At 43.2% G+C, this 12,778-nt stretch overlaps 1 protein-coding gene across 1 annotated transcript in view; it reads right to left on the bottom strand.

The window, feature by feature from the left end:
* Cacna1e (calcium voltage-gated channel subunit alpha1 E) overlaps positions 1-12,778 on the bottom strand; it is a 397,594-nt gene that overhangs the window by 280,641 nt on the left and 104,175 nt on the right. Inside the window, exons 3-4 of the mRNA XM_010630288.1 lie at positions 10,176-10,281; positions 9,218-9,357 (exon numbers count right to left, since the gene is read on the bottom strand). Coding sequence (XP_010628590.1) covers positions 9,218-9,357; positions 10,176-10,281 — 246 coding nt within the window. The remainder of the gene's footprint in view (positions 1-9,217; positions 9,358-10,175; positions 10,282-12,778) is intronic.

The following is a 12,778-nucleotide window of genomic DNA, read 5'->3' as shown; positions in this document are numbered from 1 at the left end:
TCAGTAGAAAGGCTATAAGAAAAGTAATGATTTTAAATTATACTTTTAAGAAAAACTACAGCTTGAGGACGCAAAAGTTGCAATTTCTTTTTCCCATCCAGGAAACTCATTTCAAAAAATATTTCATAATGGTCTTATGGATAGAGTAAGCCTATAAAACTAGGATGCTGCTTTTCACCTGCAAATTGCTCTTCTTCAAACAGACCTCCATCTCAAGGAAGGAGCACTATTAAGTGGGCAGCAGATCTCTAAGGCTTGCATTCTAACCTGGCCCACCAAATAGCAGCCGGACAGAGGTAGGAATGCACATCCTAGATCACCCATCTTGAAGACATCACCAAGACTACATAGAAACCCCAGCACCAGACCATAATGCACATCTGTGTCGATGGCCAGCACTCTATCCTGAGTGTGTAGTTTTTAATTCTGCCTAACAGCTCTTTATTCCTCTCACTGACACATTTTGGAAACTCTTTTCCTGTGATGGAAGTCAGTGAATCTACAACCTACCCATGGGTGTGTGAGTTGGGGTCCCCATCTCCTCTTTGGGAGAGAACCACCTTGGGCCCTGTCCTGTGACAAAACCATACAGAGATTTTGAGGTTTATTTTACTCCCTCTGGCTCTTTCTTTTCTTTGCAGATACCAAAGCCAATTCAAGTCCCAGTCTCTTCTATCTGACTGAGCTCCTACCAGCAAGGGTGGCAAATAGTCTTTCAGGAAAAAGAAACCATCAGACAGCAGTGTCTTATCCCTAAAACACAGTACGTGCTTAATAACTATACATTCGGTGAACTCATGCATCTAAACGTGTGAGGAGGGGAGATCAAGTTAATATATGAGAAAAAAAAAACGACTCCCCAAGGAACAATCTCAAATCAATTGCCCAGTAACTACGAACTGCCACTCTCATTGGAAGCCTCCCTGAAAAAGTGGGATTTGTCACCAACACAGAGCTACAAAGAACTCTTTAAGCTTCCTATTTTGCCTTTTGTCTACCCTGAACTGAAATTCCACATTCTAAGAAGAATAAAAACAAACAAAATTCTGCTTCTTAACTTTTTTTTTTTCCATCATCCATCTATCTCCCTGGAGCACAACTGGAACTGAAAAAACAATCTGATAAAAAGAAATATGGCCAAGAGCAGTGGTGCTCTCCCTGTGAGGAGCTAGAAAGGAACAAAGAGACGAGGAGGAGGAGGGTGGGGGAGCAGGTCTGTCAGAACAGCTACCCACTCTGCTGGGATACTGGGAGAAAGGCTCCGAGAAGCAACAAAGCCCAAGGACTCCCCACTACCTGCATCCAGGCGTGGTATTCCTAGTCCCCCGCCTTAGTACAGCTGGGTAGCTCCAAGCCCCGAATGTCTCTTCATTCGATCTCAGTTTCCCCATCTCCAAAATGACAAGCTCCGTGTCTCCTCCTTCTACTCATTGTTTCCTTGCTACCCACCCTCCCGCTTCACCCACTGAGAACAGAAAGGGTGAGTCAAAAATAGGTCTGTACAATCCTGCTGGGCTCCCTGGAAAGGAGATGCTGTATAATACCCCAGGCTATCACACTCTCCTCCAGGGAGCAGTTGGGCAGGGGCCCCCAGGACTGCATTTGCAACACCTCCCCCACGTTCTCAGCACCAGAGAGACAGTGCTCCCAGAGGAAAACTGTTCTTTCCTCGATCTTTAGCTGCTAGGGAAATTCGTATGTTAGGGCAGCCTCCTTACAGAAAACCCTCTAAAAATACCTACTGATATATATATTTAGCTCCAGATATCGTCCTCCTACCAACAGGCTGCAGGCTGAACCACTCTGCATGTGCCACTGGCGACAAGCTGGGGGTGCACACAGGCAGCTCCCAGCTCTTCTGCAGCATTCCCCTTGGCTTTTTCCTTCCACGTTCCTGTTTTCCTTTGTCTTCTCTCTCTGCTTGGCTATGCAAATTCCCCAAACTGCAGCAAGGGAAATGGAGATTGCTCCCTTTTCTTTTCCATGCCTTTTCTTAGAGATTCCAGGGTAAAAAAAAAAAAAAAAAAAAAAACAACCACACTAATTTAAAAAAAAAAAAAAAAAAAAAAAAGTATGCAATATCCAAAACAGTGAGAATTAGGAATTCATCCCCCTTTCCTTACTTAAAGCTTTGAGAAGTTCCCTGCTGCTCCCTGGTTCAAGTACACGCATTCATTAGATCCAGGCTGTCCCTGCCACCCCCATGACCTCACCAGGCATACTTCTTACTATTCTATTTGCCTGGTTCCCAAAGATGTCCTGCTGTCTGTCTCTCTCCATGCTCCCCATCTCCTTCTCTCAGAAAAGCTCTTCTCCCTTCTTTTCCACTAAAGTACCCCTGTTTAAGCCTCGCTTTCCATTTAAGATTACTGCCCTCAAGAAGTTTTCCTTGAGAAGCGCCCCTGAGGCAGGTAGGATGCCCTTTTCCTAAGTGTCTGTGGCACAGGTCACCACTGTTCCCAGTGAGGGCCACTAAGACCCACCTCCCCTACACCTAGCACTGTGTCTGACGCATTGGGTGTACCTGACAATATCTCCAGTTAACTTCCCTGGTCAAGGGTGACAACCTGAAAGAATTTCAGACATTGCCCAAGCTTGCACTACATCTCAGGTAAGGCACAGCTAAAACAGGTCATCTCCTACTGTAAATCTGGCAAAAACCGATGGTAGAGCATGCTGCATGCTGATTTTCAGTTTTTGGTGGGAAAATAGACTACATTACCATCCACAAGCAGCTTTGAATTCAAGAGGAGATAAGCGTCGCCACCAGCACTTTAACATATAACTGGGGGGAAAAAAGGTATCTTAAATGGAAAGGGATAGCACACTTCTCAATATTGTACCTGAACCTAAGGATGCACAAGGGAAATAAGGACAGACTCATTTCTCCAGCAGCATGGAAACAGCTACTGTCTCTGAGCTGGGGCAGCAGAGTAACTCAGGCTAGGAGCCCAGACACTGAAAGCAAGCAAGACCTCTTCAAAGTCTGGTACAACCCCCTGCCCCAACCCCATTATCTGCAGGCACTCGTTCCAAGGCTCCCAGTGGATGCCCAACACTGGAGTGCCAACCCTGTATATATCACTTCTTCCTGTGCACACATACTTACGATAAAAAAATTCAATTTGTAAATTGGACACAGTAAGAAATTAACAGCAATAATAATCATATACAACAATTATAATAATATGCTCTAGTAAAACTGCCAATGTCACTACTCTTGCAATTCAGTAAATGAAGGATACCTGAACTCAGGCACTATGACTCCAAAGAGGTTGATCTGACCACAGAGAAGATACCACATATTTATTTATGGACAGTATATACAATGTGGATACACAGGACAAAAGAATGATTCCTATCCCAGGAGAGATGCAGCAGGATGGCTTAAGAACTCATCATGCTACCCAGAACAACATGCAATTTAAAACTTATGAATTGTCTATTTCTGAAATTTTCCACTTAATATTTTGGAACCACAGTTGACCACAGATAACTAAAACTATGGAAGACAAAATTGTGGATAAGAGGAGACTCCTTAGCTTCCTCACCTCTAAAATGGGCCTAGGTTACAATCAAGCTTAAAAAGTTTTCCCTTGTGGTACCATGTTTTAGGATTATACATACTATTTGTAAAACATAGTCTTTGGCATAGACTTCAATACCTGGCAACATTTATTATATGACTCACTGCTGTTTTCTTCTCTCTCTCTCTCTCTCTCTCTCTCTCTCTCTCTCTCTCCACCTCCCACAGCCCCTTATCAAAGGTTAACTCTTCAAATTTCAATCTTCACCTCAACCGCATCATCCAGGAAGCAATGTCCAAGAGGTAACATTGAGAACCTTGTAATTAACCCCTGAGGACTAAAATCTCCTATTGCCCTGAGAAGTGAGGTCCCAGCTTTCATTTTCTTAAAAGACATGGATCAGAATGTGAGCAAGCCAGGCAGATGCAGCTACAAATACAGATCCCAGGAAGCCCAAAGGGAAGGTGTAGGAACACTCTGTAGTCCAGCCCAGGGTTCCCTCAATACTCATTGTTGTATCCTATGGGTGAGAAAAGAATCTGGGGACGGAGCAAGTGATTCAACCCAATTAGCATTTTTAATTAATTAATTTTATTGGTACATTTAAGGTATACAATGTAATGACATTCATCATTGGAAATTTGCACATTTATATATTCCATCTTGATTCTTATTTGCAATTAGCATTTACTGAGTACTGACTAGATGCCCGACACTGGGCACACAGGAATGAAAAGCTGTCCATCCACGGCTTAGGAGTACTGTTGACTTCCTCTCATCACCCCCCCAGCAGGAGCCATATATTTCAGGTTCTGTAGATTATTATTAAGATTAATGTATAATAATCTGGACTACTCCAAGTTGCCTGAGAAGTGTTTTAAAATAGCATCTCCTGAATTTTTATCAAAACAGAAGAGATCCCAAGTTCTCTAAGATAAAAGTAATGGCAATTTCTACTGCATATCAGCAGAATGAGAATACATTAACTTGGACTTTTCTTAGTCCAAGCATTTCCTTCTGCATTTAACAATACTAGTTTTGCTCAATAAATAAATAAATGGATAAATAAGTACATAAATGAGCCAATTAATAAAGATCAGTTGGATCTTCTGATCTAATTTTTATGTGTTACACCACATCACGCTGCGAACTATGTAACATGTCTTCTTGGCCATAGAGCAGGGAGTTTTATTCTAGGCCCACAGAGAGGAATCTTAGGAAGTACACTTGGGTTCTTACTATCTTCAAATCACATGCACAGCCCCACTTTCAAGCTGGAATTATTTGCCCGATTATGCCCTTCTCTGCCTCCCCACCATACATACCTGCTTTTCAAAAATCAAAGGAATATGAAATCATAGGGCTTTAGGACTACAGAGCCCTTGGAGTTGTGAGGTGGAACTTGGAGCCAGAGGTGTGGACTCAACATGCCAGTTGCATGCCCTTGATGGACCTCACTTGCTTTATCTGTAAAGGATAATAACATCCTTTCTATGGTTTGAATGTCCCTCCAAAACTCATGTTGAATATGTATATGTATCAATTTCCCAAGATAATTGTAATTATTTTATATGATAAACATCTACTAATAAAAATTTTATGTCGAAATTTGATTGCCATTGTAGGAGTATTAAGAGATGGTACCTCTAAGAGCTCACTGGGCCATGAGGGTACCATCCTAGTAAACAGATTAAGGCCATTACCACCAGAGTGGGTTAGTTATGGTAGGTGGTGAGCTCCTGCTAAAAGGAAGCAGTTGGCCAATTTCTGCCCTTTGTGTGTGTGTTCCTCGCTATGTGATGTCCTTCATCATGTTATGCCAACATCCATGCCTTTGGACTTCCCAGCCTTCAGAAGAGTAAGCAATAACCCCCATTCTTTATACATAACCCAATCCCAGGCATTCTGTTATAGCAGCAGAAAACATGCTAAGACAATCCTTTCTATAGGATTATAATGATTCAATGAATATACATAAATGTACTTCCCAAAGCATGAAAACCCACAACCTATGCACGCTAAGACTACTAAATGTGAGAATGTCAAAGGTGGCAGGGCCAGGCTCCTCCTCAACCCACCTCCCTCTCCTGTCTCCTCTGCCCTACCCCACCCCCATTCCCCACTAACTCAGAGAGCTGAGATGTTGTGCAGTCCCAGCCTGAGGCACTGTGTCATGCTCCAGAACCTGTCATTCCTCCTGTGCACAGAGTAAAATGTGAGGTGACACCTGGAGATGAGGTGGGAAGAAGAGCTGTCAGCAGGGACTACTGTGGGTGCAGGTGTCAGGAAGGTAAAAAGTGAACACGGTGCAGCCTGGAGAGGGGGCTCCCTGGCATAGGAGTAAATTTCAGCCCTAGGTCAACAGATACAGTTTGACCTCCAGGACCTCTCACCAAGAAGCGGGTGATCTTGGGCAAATGACTTAACCTTTCTGAGCACTAGTTGACTCATTTCTGAAGTCTATTCTGCCTGCTTCACTAGGCTGGTATTATAACATATCTCATCGATTCTAAGACCCCAATAACTGTAAAGTGTCTCATAATTTAATGTACCAGTCGGAAAGAATGATAAAATATGCCATCAACTAAACTCTACCATGCCAGTATTGTAAGACATAGGCTGATTTCAGAGATTGTTCACATCTTAGAAGTGATGCAGTGCAGTAGATGAACACACAGTATGAATTTAAGACCAAATATGCTTATTCATTCCAGTGGGCTAGAACTACAAGCCTCAGCCCTCAGCAGGGAGCTGAGTGTCACCTCTTTGCTGAAACCTGTTTCTATATGAATTAAGGAGAAAGCGATCCATAGGTCCCTGGCAGAAGGCTAAGTGGTCAGTCTAAAGGGGACAAGATAAAGTCCTGTTAGTTCAGAGGAAAGATACATGCAAGGCTATCCATGAAGAGAACAAAGTCTGAAGAGCCTCTAAGAGAGGCAATGAGAGGGCTGGACAGACATCACAAACGGAACCAATGACCTGGTCCTGTTCAGCATCTGCACCCAGTCTAAGCACCCCTGGACATGCAGGTAAGGAATGGAGGACCAGTTCTTGGCTGTGCCAACAAATGCCCCTGTTGATCCCCTCAAACCTTCAACAGCATTAGCAACACTTATTACAGCTCTAGTAGTCCTCCCTTTTGCAGTGAAATGGTCCTGTTCCTCCACCTCCTCTCACCCATCATAGTTCCAAGTTCCCACATTAGAACAACCAGACTCCCCTATAATGTACAATTGTTCCATGGTTTCTGCAGACCTGTGGATACCAAAGTCCATGCATGCCTAGATACCTCATATAAAATAGCATAGTATTTGCTCACAATCTGTATATATCTTCCCCTCCACATACTTTTTTTTCTTTTCTTTTCTTTTCTTTTTTTTTTTTTTTTTTTTTTTTTCCTCCCCATTTTTTTTTTTTTTTTTTTTTTTTTTTTTTTTTTTTTTTTTTTTTTTTTTTTGGTTTTTTGAGACAGGGTGTCACTATGTAGTTGAGATTGGCCTGGAACTCACTAGGTAGCCCAGGCTGGTCTCGAACTCACAACGATCCTTCTGCCTCAGCCTCCTGAGTGCTGGCATTACAGGCATGCACCACCACGCCCGGCTTCCTTCACATACTTTAATTATTTAAAAAACTACAATATAAATGTACAAGTAACTCTTTGTACTCTTTAGGGATAATGGCAAAAAACAAATCTGTGTGTGTGTGATGTACACTATTTTTCTCCAAATATTTTCTATCCATGCTTGGTTGAACCCCTTACATATAATCCATGGATACAAAGGGCTTGAGTGATATTCAAAAGACGTATGCTGGAGTGTCTATAGTAGTTATTTATCATTGCAAAAGACAGAAAGCAATCTAAGTGCCAAATAATCACAAAAATAAGAAGCAAGCTGTGTACATATCTTTAACAAACTGTTGATCAGTCATTACAGAATTTTTATCAAAGTATGGAATAAATAAGATGTGATAGGCACATACTATATTGAGAAAGGCAACAAAATTACAGGCATTTAAAGAAAGTTAGTTTAGCATTAAAGAGTTGGGAAGAAATATCACAAAATAATCAAGAATTTTTCATAATCAGTGAAGAAGTTTTTTCCTACTTCTGATTTTTATGCATTTTTATATTTTCTTTATTGAACATATAATTATTTAATATAAAAATAAATGGAATGGACAAGAAATTTCAAATGGTCTCTGACACATACATTCTAAACAGGACCAATCTTGACAAATACTATCCATGACAGCCCTTTTGTTCTAGACAGAATCATAGCATTTCTAAGTGATTCAGATTCCCATTTAGTCTTTTCTTATACAGTACATATTACTTATTTTAGAGACATTGAAAACATCACCCAGGTGTGCTATATTTCCTACGGCAATGGATTTCTATAATACTGTATACAAAATGCACTTTCATATACTAAATCATAAGTTCCCTCAATCACAATTAGTCTAAAGGTTAAAGATGAAGGGAGGACAGGGGTATGGGAAAAAAATGAGAACCAAGATCTATCATGCAAAGATCCCAATGATGAATGAAATTGTACTTGTACCTAAAAAGTACCAATAACCCAGCACTCAGGAGACTGAGGCAGGAGGATCACTGTGAGTTCAAGACCTGCCTGGGCTACATAGTGAGTTCCAGGTCAGTCTCAACTACATAGTGAGACCCTGTCTAAAAAGAAAAAAAAGTACCAATAAACTCAATGAAAAAAAAAGATGAATATTTTGTCTACCCCACAAGACAATGCGTGAATTCAATGACTTAGCTACTTCTATGTCACTCAATTATTCTTTGGAAAAATGTCCTCTTTTCTCCTCTCTCCTTTGGTCAGTCGGAAGGTGGTGGCCTACTCTCTCCTCTTCAACTTTGCACACTGACCAGGCAGAAAGGAATTTCCAGACCATACCCATAATTGCCATGTCCCCCCTTCTCTGTAGGTACCAAGAGCCACGTGACACAAAGACCCATGAAGTCCCAGAAAATCAGTGTGGCATGCCCTTCGCCACCATCACCAAGCCTCATCATATCTCTTGTGGAAGTGCTGACCCAGCCCATTTTCCTCCACTCTATAGTCATATTCAAAAGAATGCTTCATCAAATATTAATAGATTTGTCACATTATTTATGCCCCTGTGACACCAGTTCAGCCCCACCAAAGTATTTCTACATTAATTTCCAAGGAATGATTTATCAAACATGACCTGATTCAATTGTAGGCTATTAATTCTGTTGTCAAAACATGAATCTAAACTATCAGTTCAAAATATAGGGTCAGGGTCTTCTCCAGACCCTAACACAAATTGTACTCAACTATATCTTCTGGCTCATCTCCTAGGGTTGCCTCTCAGGCTAGGAAACTGCTTGATAAAGTGAAAAGGCTTCCTCCCCAGGAAAGTAGGGGCTCAATAATCTAGCCATGCACAGAATGGGAAGCCAAATGTGCCCAAGAGTTCCACGGCCTCTGTCTAATGCCACAAACACACAAACAGGGCACTCCCACTCCTCTTGAGGTGGGTCCTCTGTGGTCCAGCACCAGAAGGAATCTTATCCTTGAACATTTTCTTTGGTGTATGCTCCACTTGTACACTCTGCTGTGGAGTCCTTCCTAGGGCACCTGCACTAGCCACTATAGGACCCTACACATACACAAAGAGGGAAACCAAGAAAGAGAACTCACCCACTGAGGACCACAATGAAGTCCATGACATTCCAGCCATTGCGGAGGTATGAACCCTTATGGAAAATGAACCCTAGGGCTACGATTTTGATGCCAGCTTCAAAGCAGAAGATCCCAATGAAATATGGTTCAGTCTTCTCCTGTGGGGATAAGGAGTAGAAGCACCAGTAAGAGAACTATTCCTTATCAAATGCAAGCAAAGACACACCCCAACCACTTCCTGTGTGCTTGTGCTGGGCCAGCCCCACTTGCAGGTAGAAAGTGAGGGTAATGAGGGACAAAGGAGACCTGGGGCTACAGGATTTTAGTGATTCATGGGGTACACAGAGCAAGGGGGACAACTATAGATATATATATGTGTGAAGTCGTACCAAGGCTATACTACTTTCCACTACAGGACCCTGATGGCTTTTCCCTGAAGGAACTTTGCTCTCTATTGCTGGTCTGCACACCAGTTAGAAATTCAGAGTTCTCGTGGCCAGGTAACTAGGCTAGAACCACTCACCCACACATTTGGATTTTAAGCAATTTGTTTGCTCTCTTCAGGGAGAATACATTAGACATGTGAATCATTTCTTTAGTGAGAATATGAGCGTCAGCAGTTAGTGGATTTGTAACCACCAACACAAAAAGCTTTGAGCTTCCTTGCTCGTCTCTCCTTTGTCCTCCTTCTTTTTCCAACTTGGAAAATCCCTTGGGAAAGAGGAATAAAGCAAATGGCTTTGTTCCTGCCCTGTTTTCTTGCCTGGCTACTATATGATATACACACAAGTGTCTGCAGGGCCTTCTTTTTCTCATGAGTCCCAGTGGGGTTTGCTGTCACCTTGTCCTTGGCAAAGAAAAAGCTTCTCACAGATAGGGAAGGGAGTAAAGGGGAAGAGAAGGTCATAAAGCCAAGTAGAAGGGAAGCAAGGAAGAGGAAAAGAAGGGGAAAGGTGGAAGGGAGAGAAGCACATACCAGTCTTCGGGACATCGGGGTCTTGTCATCCTCAGGAAGATGTTGCTCCAGGGCCAAGACGATGCAGTTGGCAATGATGGTGGCCAAGATCATGTACTCAAATGGCGTGGGAAGGGAGAAGTCAAGGAACAAATTCACCTGAGAGGAACACAGCCTCCCAGATGGCTGTGTACACAAACACACAAACTATCCAACCCAGTTATGCTTATGATTTGCATGATTTATATTAGCAATCAAGCAGGCAGGACAGTGTATGGTCTCTTTAGCTTATGAAACATAACCATGTGGGTCAGGTCTGTGAATAAGCATCTTCTTCAAGAGAAAGGAGCCAATAAGTGTCAGAGTTAGGCATCCAGCAGGTACTCCAGATACTGAGGGAATCAAAGACAAGTCCAGAAACTAACAAGAGCTGCAAGTAGATGAGGAAAAAAGGAAGGAAGAAATATGTAATGCCATAGCAGATACTCTGTTCTTCTAATTCTTTAAGCCCCTGGACTGTGAAATAATGTTTTAGCGAAGACCCAGCTGTACCTGTCTGTTGCCTTGTGAGAATCACATCTGTAGTCTCTTCTTCTAAAATCTCTGCTCAACTGAGTGAGAGAAGAACTCCTAAAAAAATAAACCATTCTTCCCATGTGAACCCTCTCCTATTTTAAAACCCAACTCAGAAGAATACTTTATGGGGTGAGTAGAAGCTGTTTTGCTCCACCTTATTTTCTCCTAAGCCTCCTCATCGGCAGGAAACAGAAAGATGTAGCATCCTGAGACAGCAAAGTCCAGGCCTCTAGTAACCAAACTGTGAGTCAAATGAATGAATGCAGGCTTTTTTTTTTTTTTTTGGTTATATTTTTCAGAAGGTAGATGAGGGGCTCCCTGTGTCTTTTTTGAAAAACAGTATTATGACTCAAATGCACGCTCCTGAACTTGGCAAAGAGGTTTTGCTGCAAGGTGAAGGGGAGAAATTGGGATTGTTAGAAAAGAAAGGGAATCACCAGCTCTCTCCCAGAGCCCAGTCATCCTGGGTTCAGATTCATTCTGTAACCATTGTTATGACAAACACAAGCCAGCTGTTGTCACTGGTCTTGCAGGAAATCCGGTGTTCTCGAAGATTCCAGAATCTAGGCAGAAGAGGAACATAGTAGATCTAGGGAAGGGGAGGAAAGGACGAGGCCCACTCTCCTGTCTCCCCACAGAGCCAGGCTGGCTGTGTGGAACACAGGGCCTAAAGCCCTCCCTTCCAGTACAGAAGGGGAGCAAATCATAAATATGCCCCCTGATCCTCCTAGCCCATACTCACAGTGACGTCTCTGTCAATGGCAATGTTGAATGAGGGTTCAGGGTCTATCTGGAGAGAAGCAGATCACAGGGCGTTCTGCAGGCAGACTGAGTGTGCATGGACATGTGAGTGGCCCCCTAGTTGCTCAGGACCTAGTGCTAGCACGGGAGACTGCAAAGGGGAGGTGACTGGCTGCACATGAACCTCAAGTCCTCTTACTTCCCATTTGACAGTGCCATCCCCCCCACCACCATGCATTCATGAGTCATATGCATTCCCCAGCAGCTGGCCATCCTTCCTTCCACACATTGCCAGCACCACACAGCTGTCCCAGGGACAGATCTGCTACCTCTGCTTCCCTGCCACTAGGCACCAAACCTAGAAACTGGGTGCCTCAGAGGGCCTTGGGGCCAGACTCCTGCCTTCCCATCCCACTGTGCTTGCTTAAGGCCTCTCAGCCAGAGAGGAGCCTTATCAACTAAAACCCCATCAGCACCCCTGGCCATCTCTCCTTCTTCAAACTCTCTGGATACCAACCTTGGCCTCTAAGAGCTAAGACTATCACAGGCACACATCTAGCTTGCATGTTTACTTTCTCAGGTCAACGCCACCAGTACACCCAGTCAAGGATACCAGAGCCCGCTGATCACAGCAGGAGAACTCCTCTTTCCCATGCCCAGCTCTAATGTAATGCTCTGACAAATATAGAGTGGCAAGGGACCCTCGCAAGGCAAGGAGCAAGGACAGGGCACAAGGCCCCTTCCCAGGCTAGGCTATCCTGGGGCTGATGCAGACACTCAAAATCTTTGGACCCATCTGATATAATGAAGATGAAAATAGGGCAGAAGTGGTGCCTGAGGAATCCATGCCCTTTCCTGAAAACAGGCTAGGAGATGGGTCCAGAAAAAAATGGTAATAGCCATGTGAGTCAGGGATGAATGACAACAGAAGCCGAGGGCATTTATAGTATAGTTCCTACAATGTAAGCCATGAAATACCAGTGCTATAGGAACTAGCAATCAAATAAATGCGGGAAATCCTGGGTTAAATAAAGTGAAATAGGTTTCTAAACAGAAAGATCTCTTGTTGCTTTCAATACTACTGTAAACAGCATGTACTCCCCAACACACACACACACACACACACACACACACACACACACACACACACATACACACACACGGGATTGGGAGCAGGACAAAGCATATCCGCATGGTTTAACCTTAGAACCCTTTTATTGAGAGCATCTCTCTTGGGAATACTGTTCACAGGAACATCCTTGGGAGACCCTAATGCAAGACAAGCTCCCCTGCCAGCCCTCCAGATT

The sequence above is a fragment of the Fukomys damarensis genome, unplaced genomic scaffold (assembly GCF_012274545.1).
Source record: "Fukomys damarensis isolate Sample0158 unplaced genomic scaffold, DMR_v1.0_HiC HiC_scaffold_11, whole genome shotgun sequence".
NCBI classification, from domain to species: domain Eukaryota; kingdom Metazoa; phylum Chordata; class Mammalia; order Rodentia; family Bathyergidae; genus Fukomys; species Fukomys damarensis.
The sequence above is the reverse complement of the archived record's forward strand: the minus strand, read 5'-3'. Positions and strand labels throughout refer to the sequence as shown.